This window comes from Mustela putorius, unplaced genomic scaffold, assembly GCF_011764305.1.
Source record: "Mustela putorius furo isolate JIRA1106 unplaced genomic scaffold, ASM1176430v1.1 tig00003863_pilon_pilon_pilon, whole genome shotgun sequence".
Classification (NCBI taxonomy): domain Eukaryota; kingdom Metazoa; phylum Chordata; class Mammalia; order Carnivora; family Mustelidae; genus Mustela; species Mustela putorius.
The window spans coordinates 30,261,018-30,284,055 of NW_025422015.1; the positions used below are offsets into that span (position 1 = coordinate 30,261,018).

General features: G+C 38.8%; 1 protein-coding gene across 6 annotated transcripts in view; it reads right to left on the minus strand.

Annotated features, from left to right (window-relative positions):
- Positions 1-1,302: 1,302 nt before the first annotated feature.
- The window catches only part of PKIB (cAMP-dependent protein kinase inhibitor beta), a 109,904-nt gene continuing 88,168 nt past the window's right edge, over positions 1,303-23,038 (minus strand). For 4 of the 6 annotated variants that reach the window (XM_045066405.1, XM_045066408.1, XM_045066407.1 and 1 more), the window contains exons 5-6: positions 7,754-7,930; positions 5,858-7,419 (exon numbers count right to left, since the gene is read on the minus strand). In XM_045066405.1, the coding sequence (XP_044922340.1) occupies positions 7,334-7,419; positions 7,754-7,930 (263 nt within the window). In that variant the 3' untranslated portion in view covers positions 5,858-7,333. The other 2 variants (XM_004740114.3, XM_004740115.3) reach the window with 2 other exon arrangements.

Here is a 23,038-nt window from a genome sequence, read left to right on the forward strand (position 1 = left end):
AAGGATACATATATATATATACATGTATATATATATACATATACATATAAATTCTAACATATATATATATACATATATATATGTTAGAATATTACTGAACCATAACTAAGAATGAAATCTTGCCATTTGCAATGACATGGATAGAGCTAGAGAGTATTATGCTAAGCAAACTAAGTCAAAGAAAGACAATTACCTTATTATTTCACTCATGTGAAACAAAACAAATGAGCAAAGGGAAAAAAGAGAGATTCAGGCTCTATACTTCGGAGAACAAACTGATGTTACCAGAGGGGAGGTGGGTGGGGGATGGGTAAAACAGGTCATGAGGATGGAGGAGGCACTTGTGATGAGCGTGCGGTATTGTATGGAAGTGTTGAATCACTATATGGTACACTGGAAACTAATACGACACTATATGTTAACTAACCAGGATTTAAATAAAAAGTTTAAAAAAAGAATGAGGCAGAAACAATACTTATTTCAGAAAATGAGCCTTTATAAATGTAAGAAAACAGGGGAGCTATGAAGATTCAATTTGATGCTGGCCATCATGTTTTTATAAAGAATTCAATGTGTATAATTCCCTCACACAGATCAAGAAATTATTGTATAAATACTAAACATTTGGACAAGAGGACGATCTAACAATTCATAGACAATGAAGTACTAATGCTTAATAAAAAAAATCCACATGCTTAGCAGTTTACTCCAGGGTTTCTCAAGCTCAGCACTATGGACACACATAGTCAGATAATTCTTTGTGGGGAGTGTCTACCCACCCAGGATTGAATGATGCTTGGCCGCTTAGCACCATCTCTAGTCTCTGCCCACCAGATGGCAATAGCGCTTTCTCTCCCCCGCCCCCACACTAGTAGAGGCAGTCAAAAATATCTCCAGATATTGCCAAATGTCCTTTATAAGGCCAAATTGTCACTGTCCCGCAAGTTATAAAGTATTGTTATACTCTAATACTCTTTATACTGTTTGCATAATAGCATGTCATTCCATAATGCTCTGAAATACAGTTTTAATGGCTATATTTTATTGAAAATTTAGTGCTACACTGAAGATATTAATTTAGATTTTTCTATTAAAAAATTGTATTTGAGAAAACAATTGAGTTCTTTAAAATCTCCCCCTCTGGTGTATATAAGACATTAAGTTAGACTTTGTCAATGAAATAATACATAGGAGGTGATTTATACTGTAAAGTTTACTAACTTCCTCCTTTTAAATGTGTTGCCAATTTTCAGTTGGTATACTTGAGAAGACAAAATTAAGAAGACTTGTCTCAGTAGCAAATTTCTTGAACAGTGAAGAGTTTATTTGATAACTATATACAGACATGGCCTAAGTCAACAATCAAATAAAATATAACAGCATGCATATGTATCTGAAAATGAAAATAAATTTGTTAGCCCATTTTTAAAAAATACAGAATTTTGTTATTTCCTAAAATGTCTAATAAATCAAAATTTACTAAAACTTTGGTTTTGTTTTTGTCTTTCAAAATATATGCTTAAATATATATTAAAAGCAGATATTTTGCTATTTCTACCTACAACATTCACTAAATAGTTAGGTATTATGTTAGCTACTTTAGGAAAGATATAAAAATGAAGGTCTGCATTCCTGAGGAAATCATTTTAGAAACGTCACAATACACAAAAGCCCTAAGAATTAAAAAAAAAAGACAGTATAAAATGATTAGTAAAGTGTTTTGTATTGTATAATTAATATTAAAGAAAGACATATGCATACACATACAGCCAAGTTAAGGAAGATAGTGAAATTCATTTAATAGTTATGTTCTATATAAACAATCTGTCACAAACTTTGTGTTCTAAGAGTCCACATGAAAGAAATCACAGTATGTATAGACTAGAAACAAAATGCATCAAACAAAAACATCCTAGAGATATTTAGGTTGTCCAACTTCTGTAATTTTTCCAAATCCTTTTAGGGTTTGGGGAAAAATGGTATATTTCTGGTTAGAAAACAAACACTCTCTATGTGTTTTCGACCATTATTCCTTCCTACCAAAAAACCATAATGTCCTAGAAATTCCAATAATTTTTAAATGAATGGTGTTTGCTTTATATTTACTAAGAAACAAGTCATCCATTACCATAAAAATGGAATTAAAAATACATCTGGCTAAGTAAATCCAAAAGAGAGCAGTGGATTTTGTGTTTCTAGATAATGATACGGATTTAAGTGACCATACATTCTTAGCCTTTTCCTTGGGTGCAATTTGGAAGTAATATGCTTTTTAATAACCTACACTGGACATCATGGTTGCATTCCAAGTGAGTAGCATCACAACGAAATTTTCTAATACATACATGTTGCTTAGGGCTACAATGTTACCATAGTTACTACCAGATCAAATATCTCAGGAATGCAGAGCCACTAAGTCTTTCAATGTACAGAAATTCAGTACTTTTGATAGTTTTTGAGCCTTCATTTTTCTTCTTTCTTCGGCGTTTCCAATTGCCTTTGTGTTGTTTCTTCATTTTTCTTTTGCACATCTAAAAAAATAAATAATCTCATTCACTTATAGCATATAGTGAAATATATTTCATATTATACCGTAATGAAACAGTTGGGATTTCCTTCATGCACCTTAATCATTTTCTCCTTGATTCAGACATGCTTTCCCCTCAATCTAGATATGGACACTACACGAAGAAAAGACATAGGCATCGTTTGGGGAATCTACATTCTCCTAGTTACCTTTCTCTCCGACTCTCCAGAAGCATTACATACCAAGCAGTCTCCCGAGGTGGTATTACAATCTCCATTTATAGACTGGCCCATCAAAGCACAGACAGGTTAAGTGACTTACTCCAAGTCACAGAGCTTGTAAGCACAGACACACAATTTGGACCTTGCCAAATGGTTCCATAGCCCACCCCCTTAATGATCTCCCCATAGTGTATCACACTCTCTCCCACTTCCTCACACTTCTAACTCCATGGCTCTTAGGAGATGATCTGACTTTTTACTTCACAGGGATAAAAATATCATTCAGGTTTATCATCAGCTCCCTCGACTTTCTGCCAACAAACCTTTAAAACCCATGGTCTGTACTTATTCCTACTACCCTTCCTCCTATTACAGTGGAAAAGGTGAACCTCAGGACCAGCTACACAATTTATGGGGGCCCTGTGCAAAGTGGAAATGCAGCACCTCTTGTTCAAAAAACGTGGACAAACAACTTCAAGACAGGAACAGTAGAGCATGACACCAAGTGCAAATCTCCTCTGAGCCCAGGGCCCTGTGCAACCGCACTCACCCACACCTGTGGAGCCGGTCCTGGTGCTGCTCAGACGTTCCAGGTCTATTCTTTCATGATGGGGGATCCTATCCGTCTCTGCCTCATCAGGAAGCTGCCTCTATCAATCATCCCCGCCTCCCTTTCACCTGACTCTCCCTTCTCCCGACTCCTCCTTTCCGTGAGTCACTACCAACCTCACACTAACAAGGCCTTCTTTCAACCGCAATTCCACAGGCTGTCTTGTCCTATGTGCTTTAAAATGTATTATTGTTTGCTGTCTCTGTTTTAAATGGAAATGATTAAGTTTCTACTGCTTCTCCAAAAGTGCTTACTAAAATCATCACTGGCATCTCTGAAGTTTAATCTGATGGACTCTATTCAGTTCTTCAACTTTCCCTCAGGAAATACGTGTGAAGCACGTATTATGTACCAAGCAGTTGAGCAGGGGGTGGGCGGGGATTTCAGCTCTCAGGAGACGTCTAATGAAGGACATGAGGAACAAAGAGAACAGGTAAAATGTGTGGTGTGTGAGGTGTCCTGAGTGCTACGGAGGAAATTAAAGAATAGGAGTTGTCCAGAAGTCTTGGGGCCTGGAGGTTACGGCTTTACGTAGGATTGGCTGGGGAGAAAGGGCATGCGAGCGAAGCATGTGAAGACCTGAGAAGGGGAGGGGTGAGCGATGTCAGTAGCAGGGAGAGTGCCCATCCCAAGCAGAGGGAACAGCAATTTCAAAGGCATCAGTGTGCAGGAAGAAACTGCAAGTGGACCAGAAGGGAGAAAAAAGACTGGAAGATAAAGTCAGAGAGGTACCAAGACACCTCATATTTTAGGTGAAAAATGGCACCTGTCTGGACAAATGTGAAAGTAGAGCTGGCAAGGTTTGCAGACAGATTAGATACAAAGTTGAGAGAAAGGGGACACAAGGATAATCCCAAGGTTTTGGCTCTAGCCACTGGACGCGTCAAACTCCCATTCACCAAGATGGAGAAGAGGCAAGAAGAGCAGGTATCGGGGAGAATATCCGGAGTTCTCCTTCCTGCCCAAGAAGTTGGAGATTCCTGTTAGATAGCCAAGCAGAGAGGTCAAGTAGGCAGATGGACTTATGGGCGTGAAGTCTGAGGAGCTTCTGGATAGAGATAACAAATCTGTGAGTAATCAGAAGAGGATATTATCCCAGTGAAATCAAGTGATACCTCAAGAGGAGGCGATGCTGATAGAGAAGAGGTCAAAGAGTGAGTTCTGGTACCATCTAATTCATTCAGAGGAAGGGGACATAAAGAACCAGCAGCAGGAATAAGAACAGTCAGTGAAGCAGGGAGAAATGTGGGAGAGGGGAGGGTCCAGGAAGCCAAGGGAAGAGGGTGTGATCCACCAAGACACAATTGCCAGGAGATCATGTAGGTTGGAGACTAAGAACGGATCACTGATTGCATCCCAGACAATGTCATTTGTGATCTTGAAATAGAGGTGGTGTGGTGAGGATCAGAGAGAGAGAGAGAGACAAAGGATTTGGAGGCATGTCCACTCTAAGAGCTTTTTACCAGCTGCTCCTTCTGCCAAGACCACGCTTACTGCTGATCGTCATGTGCCTGCTGCTCCCTTCAGTTGTGATTCAAAACACACCTTTTTCATTCCTGTTTCCGTTAGGGCTGCCCTCATTTCTCAGTCTAAAGCCATGCTGTAACTCTACCCCCAAATCCTACTTAAATCTCTGATAGAACATATCACCGCTGACATATATTTACTTGTTGATAATTTTACTGTTCCACTGGAGATATAAGATCCATGACAGCAAGACTTTGTCTGGTTTACCACTACACTGTTAGTTTTTAGAATGGTGCTTAGCACCTGTTGGACATTAAATTATAACGATGGATCAAATAAATAGTGACAAAGGGTGTTAAGACCCTTGTCATGTGCACCCGAATGTTTATAGCAGCAATGTCCACAATAGCCAAACTATTTATGTAGTAAATAGTTTTCACTATTTACTACGTAAATAGGACTGGCTCCACAGGTGTGGGTGAGTGCGGTTGCACAGGGCCCTGGGCTCAGAGGAGATTTGCACTTGGTGTCATGCTCTCCTGTCTTGAAGTTGTTTGTCCATGTTTTTTGAACAAACTATTTACGTATTTCCAGCCAAACTGGAAAGAGCCTAGATGTCCGTCAACAGATGAATGGATAAAGAAGATGTGGTATGTATACACAATGGAATGCTATGCAGCCATCAAAAGAAATGAAATCTTGCCATTTGCGACGACATGGATGGAACTAGAGGGTATTATGCTGAACAAAAAAAGTCAATCAGAGAAAGACAATTATCATATGATCTCCCTGAAATGAGGAATTTGAGAGGCAGGGAAGGCTGTCCTGGGGGTTATGGAAGGAAAAAATGAAACAAAATGGGATCTTAAGATTAAGGGACTCAATCTCACAAAACAAACTGAGGGTTGCAGGTGGGGGGGAGGTGGTCATAGGGATAGGGTGGCTGGAAGATGGACATTGGGGAGGGTATGTGCTATGGTGAGTGCTATGCGTTGTGTAAGACTGATGATTCACAGACCTATACCCCTGGGGCAAAGAATACATTATATGATAATAAAAATAATTTTTAAAAAAAGGCCCTTTGTGACATTTACAACTGTCACCCTCTGTCACTTTTTGCCGATATGTTATCAGGCATCATTGTCCTCCCTATCATGGTTGTTAATTTATAAGAGATAGATTAAGACAAATTATGGGAGACAAATTTTAGGTAGGTTAATTTCATGCAGGATACAGGACCTTTGAGATTCTACAGTTCTTCCCACCTAAAAATACTTATCAAAAACAACACCAAAAACCAAAGCGGACAGATCTGATGGAAACCACCTAATAGCCACATAGTAATCCACCTAATAATCCCCTTTCCCTTCCCTCTAAGGGCATGTGATCTCACTTGGAACAATCCTTTCTTTCCTTTTGCTAGTAACTTCCCTGCCCCACTCTTTTTCCATTTGTACAGCTCCTCAGGGCTCTCCTCTGTTTGCTAGATAGAATGCTGCCCGATTCATGAACCCCTTTATAAAGCCAATTAGGTCTTCAAATTTACTTAGTTGAATTTTTGTTCTTTAACATATAAAAATAGTAACAATATTCTTTCAGATAACAGTCTCTTTAGTGGCCAAAAAAAAATAATGAAGACTACTAACTCTCCCACAGAATATTTTTTTTCTGTTTCACTTAATGAGGTAATGTCAAGAATCAGTAAGGTTTTGTGTGTGTGTCCAGGAAATGGACACTTTAATTAGGCCTGTCTTACTAACAGGTAACTTAGCTTCTCTGCCACTCTAGTTGAGGATGGCCCTTCAACAGCAACATCACAGTCTGATAACCACATTCCATTTTCAGACTTAAAAGGCCAAAACCATTACACACATTTTTTATTTATTTTCTTTCTTTCTTTCCCTTTTCTCATCTTGTAATAGTTTGTATGGACATAGGCACTTTTTTGCTCTTATTTGTAGGGTCTTATATGAGAAAGGCAATGACCTCTGGGAACACATGAGGTGTGCCTGGACAAAGACATCCACATTTCCTAGGGATCAAACAAGGAACATCTGTAACTTTACCAGGTAACAAATAATGTCCTGAGGCAGAGGACCAAGAGCCTTCTTCTGGCACCTGCATGAACAGAGTGGGCGTGCAGCAGCTGCTAGCCTCTTTTGCCTCCTTGGCAGTGGCAATAAATTTCTACTCATACTAAAGTCCACCTTGGACTAAATGGGGCACAAGGCCCAGGTATCTTGGTAATGACTTGGAACTGAAATTTTCTTTAACCTCCATGAATGTTTTCTGACTAAAAAGACTTCTTTAAAACTCTATTGAAAGTATCTTTATGTTTATTTCCAGAAGACTGGATTCTGGAAGCTAGATGAACTATATATAAGCAATGAGGGGACAAACCCAAGTTTTCCTCCATCGGTTTGACAGCTCCCCTTTGTCCTTAATGCAACTTTTCCCACTGAAGAATGGTTACCTTTTATACAAATACTTGCCTTCAAGCTTTCATCTTTAACTGACCATAAACTTCTTAGATCTTGAGACGTAGAAGGGCTCATAGAATACTATAGCAAAGCACACGCTTCCAGAGTGGTTTGCTAAGGGGATGATAGGAGGGAAACTACTTTATTTCGGAGCATTTCTCAATGAATTTAAGTTTATTGAGGGAAGGAATTATATTTGTTCACATTTTATCTCCGATTTCGAGCACGGTGCGTGACTAGACATGTCCAACAAATACATAAATGTTCAGCTTGCACATACACATCGGGAGAGAAAAAGATAAAACTGTTCACTTTCAGAAAGCCTAAAAAATGACACTTAGCCTGCAACAAAAACAGAGGTGTTAGTCCACACGTAAGAAAAAAAGAGCACTTATAACCAGTTATAAGAGAGACTGCTCCAGAGGCAAGGAGAGAACTTGGGCATTACCTTCCTTCATGGACAGGGCCTCCAGTTTGAGGGGCAGCTCTGCGGACCCGCCCATCCCGGCCGAGCCCTGGATGTCTGGCACGGCATTCCGGCGGCCAGTCCTGGCCGAAGAGGCAAAATTGTTGACCACAGACTCCACATCAGTCATCTCGGACGAATCTGTCCTCATAGCAACATCTGCAAATAGAAGGTGCACATGAAGAGGAGAATGAGCCTATTGGGAGGTAAAGGTTCACAGAGGTGGCAAAGGCATGGCCGGACCGAAACCACGACAGGCCTGCGAACGGAGTCGTTGGTCACACCTTGCATTGATGCCTCTGTTTGCACGTTCCACATTCGCGGCTTAGACCCTGGCGTGCTCAGTGTGAGCCGGCTCGCTATAAATAACCCCTGAGCCGAGCAAGCCACTAGGATGCTTTAGGGGGCAGTGATCTCTTGCTTTTTGTTCTATTTTTCTGCGGATGCATCAGCCCAACCAGGGCTTGGAAGGAAATGAAAACTGACTTGTTGGGCCACTCCTGTAGAGAGCCTGCCTGCCAGGATTTGTTTGTGGTGCTTGTTCAGGCTGAAATCAAATCACTATAATTTGCAGGCCCCCAACAAAACACACTCGGCTTCAACTCCTTAGAAATAAGAAATCCAACTTCATCTCAAAGGTGTTGTGCCCCAGTGACAGCTGTGTATTTCGTTCTGCTCGAGTCTCACAGCTAATTTTCAACAGCCTCATGTTCGTGTTTAGGAGAGTAGAACCTGTATCGCCTTCTCTCGCATTTAAGGGGACCTGGTAATTACTAGTACTTTCGAAAGCATCCTTTATCTTTCTAGTAATTGTCTCTGTGAAAGAAGTCTTGGGAAACCATTTATGGTATGGGTAGGCAGGGAGCCAGCAGACACAGTTTATTCTAAAACTAACCCTCGTTCGTAGGTTGTTTTCTAACGAGTCTTCCCTAAGAAGTCAATGCTAGTGATATCACAAAAGCAGCAGCAGCAGGGACAAGCATCTATGGAGAACCTATGAAGCCCTCGGCTCTCCGCTGGGCCCGGAGAGTACAAAGGGACACTAGACTCTCCGTTTTTAGGGGACTTGTGCTCTCAAAGAGAAGAAAGAAGGTACACATGCGAAGACATACCATCATGCCACAGAATATGCTGAGTATCAACCCAGGGATGGAGACAATCACTTATGGTGCTTGAGGGCAGAAATAGCTAAGTCTTGACCTATACAGAGCAAACCAAGCTTTTCACCATTATTGGAAGGGAGCCCTTTCCAACTGCTTAACTTCGATTCAGGAAATGCTAAAAATAAAGTGAAATAGTCACAAAACACGGTGCGTTTCGTATTAGAATTACAACTCCTTTGGTTCTGCAGACCCAAGAAATGCATGCTGAGCTTAGCGTGGCACTCGGGAGTCCAGGAGTAGGCGAGGCTCCTTCCCCAAATAGGCGCATTTTTGCAGGAACCGTGGGAAATTTGAGAACACAGCTAGATTTTCAGACACAACTTTGGAACCAATTAGACTTCTCTCTGTTTAGTATTTGCCAACTGTCTGGCATTGACAGACAGCATAGAGTAATGTAAAGAGTACTGGACTGTTAGTCAAAAAGAACTTCATTCCATTACAGGCTAGCAGGTGATACTAATTCACTTAATTTCTCTGAGTCACAGTTCCTCCCTGTGTAATGGGTGTAAAAATATTAGCCTGATTCACAGTATTCTTGTGAAGAACTAATAAAATAAAGCATATTGAAATTCCTCGTAATTCTAAAACCATGTTTGTTTATTGGTATCATCATTCACGTTGCAAAGTTTTATTTACCCCACCGCCATTCTATGTATCCCTTTAATCCTACCAAGAAACATCTTCATAGTGGAAGACCATTTAAGTTTCCCAAGAGGGAAACTAGGTTTATTCAATTCAACATGAACATTTTATATCTATTATCTCATTTTAAACCTCCTAATAATCCTATGAGGTAATAAGGAACAACCCTCCCTACATGGATATGGAGCCCAGGGCTCAAGGTTAAATGATTAACTGGGAGTCGCGCAACTGCTACTGTAGCACACAAGCAAGCAAATCCAGTTTCACATCACTGTTAAGGCAAGATGACATGGATTACCACAAAATTATCTTTCCAAATCCCTGTGATAGGTATAGACAAGACATACAAGAGCTACTTATGATTCTGTCCTTCATTACTCTTTAAATAGGGAAAATTATGTATATGCATATATATGTACGTGTGTGGGTTTGTGAGGGAGAGAGAAGGAGGGAGAGATTCCCTATCTCTTCATAGGTATTCCTTTCTGGCTTAAATGTTTAGTTATCTATAATACAGGAATGTCAGTTATAGAGTTCTTCTCTATAGTTCGTGAGAGGTGCCTGACACCAAGTTTGGAAAGAGACCCCATTTAAAGGCTTCTAGTGTGTCCTCAGCCAGTTAACAGCACATCAGGAGCCATGGCCATGATCAAATGTTTATTTCTGTGGAGTACTTTCCTGTACACAAGTAAGTTAACTATGCTAAAACTCGAGGACCAGTTATATGAATACTTTGATGACTACTGACCTGAGAGTCTAAAATCTTAAAGTTGAAGATAACAACACATATAAAGATATTAAGATATGCTATTTAGAATAATTAAATGCTATATATTTTATATTAAACGAAGTGAGGAAACTTCTTTAGTAAGAAGGTCTATGTTAAAGAAGTATTAAAGAAGTATTAAAGTATTAAAGAAGTATTGAATTAGAATTTGTATATCAAAAGGGAACTTCCAAAAGGTGACCTGTAGAGTAGACATGGAAGAAGAAATTCTGGTCTCCAAATTTATATCAAGGCTTCTTGGCTATTGGCTGCTATCTTAGAAGTTTTGTTCTTACCTTTACATTATTACTTCAGACATGGTCTTTCTAAATGACTCCTTTTTTGCCTATTAGTGTTAGAAAATAAGATCATCACAAAACTCTCTAAAAGTCTGTCAATTTATATTCGTTAACTACCATTTTAAGATCAGAAACAGAATTGGATGTGCGGGGAGGCCAAGCCATGGGAGCCTGCTTTACCCCAGAGTTTTACTTTGTCATTTCAAAGCTCTCCCTCTTCCCAGGATGCTCTTCCTTTCAGAGCCTGCCACTGACACCAGGGCTAAGTGGTGCCACTTAGCATCCTGACACCCAGGATGCCAGGCTCCTCCACAAAACAGCAGTTCACCCAGCCCGGCCCTCCAGGGCTGTGGGGAGACGGAGATGTCTGCTGTGAAAAGTCATCTCATCTTCCTGACAGAACGTGTCCATGACTTAGAGATCACTGCGTGGCGGGAACTCTGGAACCCACAAGGTCATTCTCAAATGGGCTCTTCTGATTTCTCTGGCAAGGAGATTTACTGTAGCACTGGAAATAATCTAAAAGTCTGTGAGGGAAGAATGGTTGAATAAACTATGTTGTGTTATGGAACATTATAAAGCTACAAAGAATGTGCTAAGTTTAGTTAGATCTACCTACAGAGATGTGTCCATGACACATTGCAAAATGAAGCAAATTTTAGAAGTGTGGGGGAGGGGAAGCAATGAATGCAATATGATCTCAACTTTGTAAAAGTTTGTAAAAAGAATAAAAAATCCTAGTTGAAAAGGTAAGAGAGAACAAGAAGAATGTTAACCATTTGTTGGTACTTCCTTACACATGTTAACTTGTAATAATGAGCATATATTATTATTGTAACTTAAAAGTACTGAAATACAGTCACCTGACAAAATTAAGAATACACAGGTATTCTAGCACAGAAAGTCTCTAAAAGTCACACGTTGACAATTTAACTGAAAATAGTGTATCTGTAAGTGTAAGTTTCTTCCTGTAACAAAGAGTCATCTTATCTGCCTGTCATTATTGTTTTATGCAACATTGATTACATATGTCTGATTTTTTTTTAGAGGCATGATTATATACATTGTAAAAGAAGATTTCAAAATGGAGCAAGCAAGCCTAGTTAAGAGAGTCTCCTTTAAAATAGGGTTGTTAGGGGGCACCTGGGTGGCTCAGTGGGTTAAAGCCTCTGCCTTCGGCTCAGGTCATGATCTCAGGGTTCTGGGATGGAGCCCCCTGTTGGGCTCTGTGCTCAGCAGGGAGCCTGCTTCCTCCTCTCTCTCTGCCTGCCTCTCTGCCTACTTGTGATCTCTATCTGTCAAATAAATAAATAAGTAAAAATCTTTTAAAAAAATAAAATAGGGTTGTTAGGAGGCCATATGAGGAGAGGAATTTACGCACACCCTCAACAGAGAAACTATGAAATTTTTCTTAAAATTTTATTTATTTATTTGACAGAGAGAGTGTGAGAGCACAAGTAGGCAGAGCACCAGGAGGGAGAGGGAGAAGCAGACTCCCCACTGGGCAGGGAGCCCCACGCAAGGCTCTATCCCCCAGTACCCTGGGATCAAACCTGAGCCAAAGGCAGTCACTTAACTAACTGAGCCACCCAGGTGCCCAAACTTTCTGAGCTTTAAAGCCAGCTGCAAGCCCTCAGCGTGGACTTAACCTCCTTCAAACCATAGCAACTGGATCACCCGTGGTACTTCACTTCTAAAGGAGCCAATTCGGTTTAAAAAGCTCGGTCCTTCATTTGCATACACAACCAATCCCAGTTAATTTTTCAATTCCTCTTTTGCACAGAGGACCTAAATGAAAGCTACACTCCTATCCTTCCATCTTTATATCTCTGCCCTCCCCCACCTTTGTCTTCCTTGGAACGCAAGTTAGGTGTCTACCTGAATCTGTGTTTCCTGAATTGCAATTCTAACTGCCCAAGTAAATGTCTGTTTGCTTTCATTTTTGGTGAATCCTTTCTTGGTCAACGTTATAGGGAGAGAGAACTGCTCTCTTCAAATGCTTTGTAACATAACCCATAGAAAGATGAGGAAATAGTACTAATAAACACAGAAGAGAGATTAACTTCCAAGTTCTTCTAATTTTCTGGGCTTGAAAAGCTAATTATGTTTATGTTTGCTAACTAAGGCAGCTGACTCACTAGCGACTCTTCCTCTTTTTCTTCTACAGAATTAGTAGGGAATCTGGATGAGTTCTGCTTTGTCAACGGTGGATGATTACAAGAGTGGAAACCATTTGGACATTTGGAGATTTCACAGAAGTCCTTGCATGCTCCTAGAAAGGTGATGTAATTTTCATCTCTTTCATCTCTTTTGGAAATACACAATTTTCAAGGTGCCTTAACAACAGCCCATTACCCAGTCCTAGATACACACATGCCAGCATCTTCAGCTCTGTCAAATCGAAAATGCAACATCAGCATGAAAAGGATAACAATGTTCAAGCTAAATAAAGCACTGGAAGAATACATATCTATAAGACATGTGTACTTATATATATGCATGTAGGTATGCATGTGTATTTATGTATATAAAATCACTGGTCAGCTCGCAGTGAGCTAAGAAAGGAGTGTGTTAGTAGGTTAAAAGCATAACCAGGAACCAAAGTTTTTGCAGCCTCTTTCTCTCCAGCCTCAAAGCTCACACTCACTCTCTTCTCAAGTTCCCTTACTTGAACCGGAGACTGCAAGGAGCTGGTTACCTTTTCTCTAATCTCTGGATCAGTATCACTCACTTCACCTCCTACAGCGAAACTCATTCTGCATATATGACTTGAAATAAACTTCTTACCTGTTAATCAGTTCCCTGGAGGTGTGAGTCAGGCTCTCTGAAAAAAGCACTTAGAGTAACAATGAAGAACATATATTTTGGAAAATTCGTGCTTTTCCTGGTCATAAGAAAGAGAGGATGAGATAGAGCGAGACACAGACTGGTCTCCGTTGATGTCTCTCTCTCTTCAGGTTTCAGCACCTTAATACTTCATGCTATATTTCTTCAGTTCTCTGCCTACAGCTCTTATTTTGCAAGATTTTCTGTTCTGGAGTGTGAAAACTTCTTCCAAACAAGGTCAGAGAAACCTAGTAATTGCCTCTTAATGTGGACCAACAAAAACAGATAATTATTTATTCATCCAGTCGACATTTATCAAGCTCCTGCTAAATTATTAAGTGCCAGGCCCTGTGCTAGGCCCACAAGCTACAAAGAGGAACCCACAGTCTGGTGAGATCAAACACATTCTAATCTTTTCAGTAGCTTTCCTGACCTCAAATCCTGTTCTTTGAAATTAAGTAAAAGTATCCACCTCTAAAAATGGGAATCCTAACACATTTACTCACCTAAGTACTAAGACCATTTTAGGCTAAACAGAGCTAACATGAAACATATACCTGTATTAAAATGATTTTTTTTTTTAAACTTAGACACCTTCCTTTTTTTTGGTAATTCCTCCACATAGGGAGTTTCTGTGCCTCAAGTACAAGCCAAAGGAAATTCAGCTTCTTGTCTGTTGACACACATACTATTTTTCATGCTTAGACTCTTTCCTGATGATGAGTTAAACATAAACAAATGATTAAACCCTTCAATATACATTTGTAGGCACATGAAAACTATTTCTACCATGAAGAATTTTTGGACAACTGAAACCTATAAAATTCTAAATATAAAGGCAAATTGACTTTCCAATAATCTTCCAGATAAAGTAATTCACATATCTGAATACCCTTCTGACACAATGACATTGTTATGCTAAGATAGGGTCACTTAGAATAATAATGTGGACTGATATGGATAAAGATAAGAACCTCAACTTGACTAAGCACTCAGCCTCCTTGAGTGGAGGGGTCCACATTTAACTGGTCATCCTACTTTTTCATTTCCTGCTAGAAAAATTTACCGGAAACACACCTTCCATCAGGACTATAGGGAGTTCGCTTGCCACAGGCCTCCCCATGCCCCTTGCAGCTTCCCCAAAAGACCATTCCACATAAATGGTATAGACCCAGATACTTGAGTGGTTTACCATAACGCAGCCAGTTTGTGTCAAAATCTTTTCTAAGGCCAGACAGTCCTCTTTCTGCCATTATCATGACTCCCCCTGCTCCTCTCCAAAACAGATTTCCCTAATTATCAGTACATCATCTTGGGTAGCACATCTGTGCATGTGGGTGTTATGCGTGCTGGGTGGTATCCAGGACACACAGGGATATTTTCAGTTCTCCTTTAGATGAACGTCATTCTAAATGGTTGTAAGTTGTAGCAGAGCATCCCTCCTATCTTATGTCTGACATAGTTTGGCCTTTTACTTCCCACCTTTTTATTTCCATCTTTCTGAGTGATCAGAATTGAGACCATTTAGCTTGAATTAGAACAAACCTTTCTCATTTTTTCCTCCACTTTACCTCACACCCTGCCTGTGCTCCTTCATTCTCACGTATTTCTCACATTCTCCTTTCTATTCAAGGGACACAAATATCGTTGTTTTCTTAGTTTATTAAGGTACTGCAGGCTACAAAAGGAAGTACTTGTATTCAACTCAGAACGTACTTATTTAACACCAACTGTGTGCAAAGCACTCTGCTGCTTGCCACAGTAAGGATTTCCCATGCCTTAGCTGGAGACCTGGAAAGGCCACAAGCCAGGCAGCTCTGGGACGCACACAGGGGAGGGAGTGGTTAGTTCCAAAAGAGAGGATGTGGCAGAACTGCAGAGGGGGGTCCGAGAGAGAGAGAGAGAGAGAGAGAGAGAGAGAGAGAACGCGCGCGCAAATTCCAGCAAGAGACTGCCTCTCATCTTCGCCTTTTCCAACCGTTTTAGGACACAAAGTGTTCTTAGATTTCAAAAAAGGCATAAAGAGGGGCGCCTGGGTGGCTCAGTGGGTTAAAGCCTCTGCCTTCAGCTCAGGTCATGATCCCGGGGTCCTGGGATCGAGCCCTGAGTCGGGGTCTCTGCTCGGCGGGGAGCCTGCTTCCTCCTCTCTCTCTCTCTCTGCTTGCCTCTCTGAATACTTGTGATCTCTGTCTGTCAAATATAAAATAAAAAATAAAATCTTTAAAAAAAAAAGTGACTCTTAATCTCACAAAACAAACTGAGGGTTGCTGGGGGGAGGGGGTTTGGGAGAAGGGGGTGGGATTATGGACATTGGGGAGGGTATGTGCTTTGGTGAGTGCTGTGAAGTGTGTAAATCTGGTGATTCACAGACCTGTACCCCTGGGGATAAAAATATATGTTTATAAAAAATAAAAAATTAAAAAATAAATAAATAAAATAGAGGAAAACATTAAAAAAAAAAAAGGGCACAAAGATTCTCCAAGCTCACAAAAGCCCAAGGACTGAATTTGCACTACTGAGAAAATGAATTTTGAGGATTCTATGGTTTGCGTGCCCCATTCCCATGTCAGAGTGAACACAATCTGTGCAGGGGGGTTCAAAGGAAGCTCTAAGAAGTCAGTTCCTCTTTTAATGAGACAGTGGTTTTAAAATGTCAAGTGACTTTTGATGACATCAATAGGAAGGAGAAAAAGGGAAGTTAATCTGACCAACATGGTCGTGGTAGAAATGCCGTTGTATCCCTCTACCTAGTACATGGGCTGACACATAGTTATCTAATAAATTCAGTAAATACTGAATTAATAGCTGATATCTATAAATTTTGGGCAGGCAAACATAGCTAGTGATCATGCTTTTAATTATTAATATTCTTAATAAAAACTGAAAGTTCAGTTAATCATATACTAAAATGAATTTTATGACATTACCAATAAAGTAGCTTTAGAGGCAGGATGTAGCCTAGTGGCAAATACAATGCTTTGCCATGTGGGTAACATCAATTGTCACATGCAGAGCAGAAGTTAATGCAAAAACTCTTCTGGAATCACCCTCATCCAAGGCATCTGAATAGTTACACTCTTCAGACTCTGGGTCTCTGGAAGGGATTCATAAACATTAAACTGAAGACTGCCCTACCAAAGTCGGTTAGACACAATTCTATCAGCTTTCCCTCGTGCAAATATGCAGTCCTCTAACACTTTTTTTTTTTTTTTTTTAGGATTTTATATATTTATTTGACAGAGATAGAGATCTCAAGCAGGCAGAAGACAGGCAGAAAGAGACAGAGAAGCAGGCTCCCTGCTGAGCAGAGAGCCTGATGCGGGGCTCGATCCCAGGACCCTGAGATCATGACCTGAGCCGAAGGCAGAGGCTTAACCCATTGAGCCACCCAGGGGCTCCAGTCCTCTAACACTTTAAATAGCCCAGATCCTATAATTTTAACTCATTCAACAAATTCTTTTACCATTTTCATTCTCAACAAGGGGGAAAATAGAGCCTATTATCCTCTGGGCTTATTTACTTTCCTGGGATTATTATTGAGAGTGGTACATCTATGACAAAAAATAGTTCCATAATTTTTCTTCAGTGTGAAGGTCATCTAAAGGAATAGCTTAAGCTTGGACAATTTATTATTTTTTAAAAGATTTTATTTGTTTATTTGACAGAGAGAGAGAAAGAGAGCACAAGCAGAGCAGCAGGCAGAGGGAGAGGGAGAAGCGGGCTATCCGCAGAGCAAGGAGCCCTATGTAGGGCCAGATCCCAGGACCCTGGGCAGACATTTAACCAGTGAAGCCACCCAGGCACCCCAAGCTTGGACACTTTAAACTGCATGCTTTTATTTCAGAAAGTTTTTGTATATATGCTCATTTGTCTTCAAAAGGAAAAATGCAGTGATACAAAAGAACTAATTTTACTAACGTATACAAATGTTATATATTTATGTGTGTGTGTGTGTGTATGTGCACCATATTCATCAAAACCATTCCTTTAGGAAGCTACACATGTATTCCACCACCTAAAGTATTTTTGTGATTTCATCAGTGCAACCCACTTTATACTCTTATCTAATATAATGGAAGAATAATGCTACATTTAAAATATAACATTATATTTTTACAGTAAACTGTTTTAGTTAAAACCTATCCCAACTGGGGTGCCTGGGTGGCTCAGTGGGTTAAAGCCTCTGCCTTTGGCTCGGGTCACAGTCCCAGAGTCCTGGGATTGAGCCCCGCATTGGGCTCTCTGCTCGGCGGGGAGCCTGCTTCCTCCTCTTCTCTGCCTACTTGTGATCTCTGTCAAATGAATAAACAAACTGATCACACAGTTTTTTGTACAGAAATGACTTCAGGTTTTTTTCAAAGCTTCCTTAAGTAATTTAAATTTGCATATACTCAAAAGAATTCTATTTTGAAATTTCAAAGCAGAGGTTTGAGCAATGACAGCATTACTGAACTACCTTAATATACCCTTGGAATGACTGCCCTTAAATTAGTCCTCATATTTATTAAGCAGTCCAAATGGCGCAATGGAAATTTGGTCACCTAAAAGTGAGCATGTAGTGGAATCTTGCATTGCCTTTTAATAAACTTGCAACTTTCAATAAGACATTTAACTTCTCTGTTAATTAAGTTTCCACATTTATCAAAAGTAGAATTAATATTACCTATTTTACTACCTTGGAACCCAGCAAACTAATGGATATAAATGTGCTCAGTTAACGACCACACAAATGAAATTTGTTTAGTAATCGATCATATCAATTCATAGGCACTATAATAGATTATCATTATAAACATTGATTATCCTGTTAAAATAGGCTTTTCCTTTGGCTCTAGAAACAGCCTCTGACATTGTAAGTTATAAAGACAAGAAAAGATTAACGCAGAGATATTTCCAGAAATTTGGTGTTTAGGCTGGGAAAAGAGCATAAAAAATTACATTCTGCTCCCCGAAGCCCCTCCAAGTTGGCTACCTTTCTGCAATATCTGTTCTAGATAAGCCACCTGTCACAGAAGACCAAATCTCCCTTACACCATTCATCATGGTTTCTCCCTAAGGGTGAACATTTTGTGTAATTCCAGCAACAAACCATGTTTGAGTGTTTCATAAGTTAAGATGTGATTGGAATTATCAATTTCTTCATGACACCTGAAAAACAAGTCTTAATCTGAGTAATAACATAATGACACTATATGGTGAGGAAAGAAGAATTACAAAATTCGTGAGACAATTCTGCTTTCTCAGTAAGCCTCCTCAGCCCATTTGAAACTGTCTTCTCCCTGTTGCTCCTAACCTCCCTTAACTTGCTCTACTTTCCCTTGGCACTTAGTAGCTTGAACGCATATTATAACTTGCTGTGATTGCACTGCTGCCTACTGACTCTCTCCCTCTACTACAATGTAAGTCCCATTAAGGCATAGGTTTCTGTAAGCACAGGTTTTGTAGGCATAGGTTTTTACAGGTTTTTTACTGATGTACCCACAGCACTAAGTCATGCCTGTCATTCACTCAGTAGGTACTGATACAGAGTTTGTTTGCTGAATGAAACCATTCTCCTTCCTTGTCTCTCTTTCAAAAGGAATTATTTTCTTTTTGCATATGAAAATAATATATGCTCATTGTTGGGGAAAAATGATAATTTTTCTGGAAGGAAAAAAAGGAAGTTGCCTTTTACCCATTATCCAGTGACAGCATGGTTATAATTCTGGCGCATATCTTCCCAGAATTTTTTCAGCATTCACATACATAGATGGACCAAATATCATACAGGTCTGTATTTTGAAGTTAGAATATATTTATTTTATCTCATTTTTTCATATCTTCTATAAATCATTTGATCATATCTCTTAAAAATATAATTGTTTTCAGGCCAACACAATTCTGAATTTTCAAAGTTTGAAAAAAGAAAATTTTCTAGAAAACCAACATTCCAGGGCATATACCAACTATTTAAAATAGACAGAGCCACAAGCTCAAACATGAAAAACATGACTGAGGCTGAAATCATTCACAGACCTTTCCTTAATTAAATTGGATAAAGTTGATTTATAGGTAAGATGCTTTTTTAAATGTAAACAACTTAAAAAGTTCCAGTAATGTCTTTTTCTCCTAAAAAAATTTTTTTGGGGATGTCTTTTAGTCCCTTTTTGAATAGATTTCATTTTCATCTCTTTTTTTTTTTCTTCCAACTGAGAAAAATGAGAAAATGATTGGGCCTTTTCAAGCTCTGATTTGTTTCCTAAGTTCTTTTCAGTATTTTATTTTTCTTTGCAGAAGAAGAAATCATTTTAGTGTTTCATCAAGCAAAAAATTCAATCAAAATCACAGTAGCAAAAATTTTTAAGCTGTTTTGAGGATTTTCTGGGTCATATAGGCAAAAGAAAATTCCCAACCAAATAGCGAGTAACTTCAGAAAGAAAAGTTATATCATTGAAATATTTTTGTTCGTCAAATTATGTATATTGATGTTTGTCTACAATTAATTTAATAGAGGTGAAATTATTTATATGGATGCATCTAACTTTTTACAAAAGCCTTTTGAAAAAATGATACATTCTGTTACTATGTTTCTTTAATATTATATAAGTTCATTAGAAAAAAATAAATCTTCATGAAAAATGGTATCTAAAATATATTCAATGGGCATAATAAAAAAGTTCAAAGCCAGTATATACAATAATTCTCAAAACAGTTGCACAGAAAAACATGATAAGGGAAATATCCAAAATTTTAACAGTAGTTCTTTGTGAGTGGTGTTATTCTACATGATTTCTATTCTCTTATTTAACTTTGTGTTTTCTAAATTTCCTATGATGAAGATTTTCATTATGTGAAAAAAGGCATAAGCAAGTTTTGAGCACACACCATTTTAAATCACTTTAGTGAGATACAACACATGTGATTCTGTACCGTGGGGTAATCAATATTATCTTTGTTTTAAAGGTAAGAAAACTGAGGATCATAAAAATGAAATGATTTGGCTAAGGAACGGAGCTAGCGAGTGACAGAGGCAAGACTAGAACCCATTTTATCTGACACCTTATACATTGCTCCTTCTATTACATCTCATCAAATATTTGTTGAACAGAGACTCAGCCTTCACTCAGTCAACTGTTATTGAGCATCCTTCATTCAGTGCAAGATACTAGAGAAATAAGACCAAACACTGTAATTACCAGAGTGGGACACACACAAAAAGCATGATGCATGGTCTTTACTCTGAAAAAGTATGTGACCTCACTGTACAGATGAAATACATGTACATGAAAGGGAATGTAAAAACAGAAGTCCACATATGATATATCCACATAAATAGTATAAATGAAAAGCGCCATGGAAGTATAAAAGGTAAATGGCTATTGAATTTTGATAATTAAGAGAAACTTCATAGAAGCTATAGAACACACATCGGACCCTAATATCTGGGAGGGGTTCATACAGATTAAAAAAAAAAAAAACATGAAAGACTTATCAAGCCAGGGAAATAATTTAAGCTAACTCATGAAGAAGTGAGTATACAAAGCAACTTCTAAGTAAAGGAAAAGGAAACATCTAGCTCTGATGGAATGTCAAGCCACATAGAGTTGGAAAAATAAGTTGGAGCACAGTTATCACTGGAACCCAGATTGCAAAGAAAATGAATGTCATTTAAAAGGAAATTGTGGGAGCACCTGGGTGGCTAAGTTGGTTAAGTATATTCCTCACTCTTGATTTCAGCTCAGGTTATGATCTCAGGGTGGTGAGTTCAAGCCCTGTGTTAGGCTCCATGCTCAGCAGGGAGTCTGCCTTTCTCTCCTCTCTCTCTCTCCCTCTCCTTATGCCCCCACCCCAACCACCGCTCACATATACAAGCTCTCTTTCTCCCTCAAAATAATAAATAAATTTAAAAAAAAAAAAAGAGGAGATTGTGTTTGTCCCTCTGATCACTGAGGAACCAGGAACATTTCTATGTCACATAATAAAAGTATGCATAAGATGCACTATGTTAGAGACTACTGTGAAGGAGTCTTGTTCGAAGGCTATTAAAAATGGAAATTCTGTAAGCAAATCCACCGCATGAGTGATATGCTGATTATAAAATTTATATGTAAATGCAACATACCCAAGAATAACTTCTTATTTAAAAAGGAAGGAAAAAGGTAAAAGGACTTACAATGAGGACTCATTATAAAGTTTAAGGACTTAGATCATCAGATATAAAGATTCATTACAAATATTAGGTATTAAGATAGAGTGGCATTCTTCAAGGATAAACAGCATAATAGAATAAAATAGAGATTCCAGAAATAGACACATATACACATGGGTCCTTGATTGCTGAAAAAAGCTAAGCTAGTGATGTGGTCACTGAACCACTGCTGGTGATCTTGGAGGATTCACAGAGAGGAAACACCAGAAAACTAGATATTGACATTGATGGGAAGATTGTTCATCATGGAAAAAACAGATGGGGCTTATAATAATTTGTGACAAAATTCTAGGATTATTAAATCAGGGACTTCAAGTTATGGTGTCTTCCCTTGAATTTTGTATTTAAATACTGTCATATAGATAAGTTGAAAGAACAGTGTGTAACCTCCATTTGATTTCAAGAATTGTTAACAGCTATATTTACTCTTTCTCTGTAAACATACAAACAATTTTTGTCAGTCATTTGAAAGGAAGCTTCTGATAAAACACTCACATCAAATATTTCAGCATGTATTTAAGAACTACTGTCTTCTTTATATCCATATTTCCACTGTATTTCCATGACATTTTTTTTATATACATTGCAATTCTGAGATAATTCCCCCTTTCCCTAAAAGTGTTGCTTTTAGAAATTCCTTTGGGGAAACCAATGGTTTTGTATGTCTGAAAAGATCTATTTTATCCTCATCTTCATGCACTATTGCAGGCTGAAGTTACCTTCTCCAGGCACTTCACAATATTAACACACTTTATTCCATTTTTGTTGTTGAGAAGTTGTGGAATAAGATAATTTTATGTGGCAACTTGGCTCAGCCATAGGGTTCCTAGTGGTTCAAACAATATTCTGGGTATGACTGTGAGGGTGTTTCTGGAATTAACATTTGGGTCAACAGACTGAGTAAAGAAGATTACCTCTCCAATGTGGATGGTCATCGTCCAATCCACTGAATTCCTCTATATAATAAAAGACTAAGTAAGGAAGAGTTTTCTCTCTCTGCCTGTCTCAGGCCCCAGCTAAGGCATCAGTCTCTCTGCTGTCTTTACACTCAGCCTGGGACTGAAACTTAAATCATCACTCTTCTGCTTCTCAGGCAATTCAGACTTGGAAGGGAACTATACTATTGTCTCTCCTGGGTGTCTAGCTTGCTGACTACAGACCTTGGAATTTCTCAATATCCATAATAGCATGAGCCAATTCTTTATAATAAATATATACCCGATTGATTCTATTTTTCTAGAGAACCCTAATATACTGATGGTATAATTGGTATACCATTTTTGGTATAATGGTATACCATTTTTGGTAGTTTTTTATTTTTTATTTTTTTTAAAGATATTTATTTATTTATTTGATAGCGATCACAAGTAGGCAGAGAGGCAG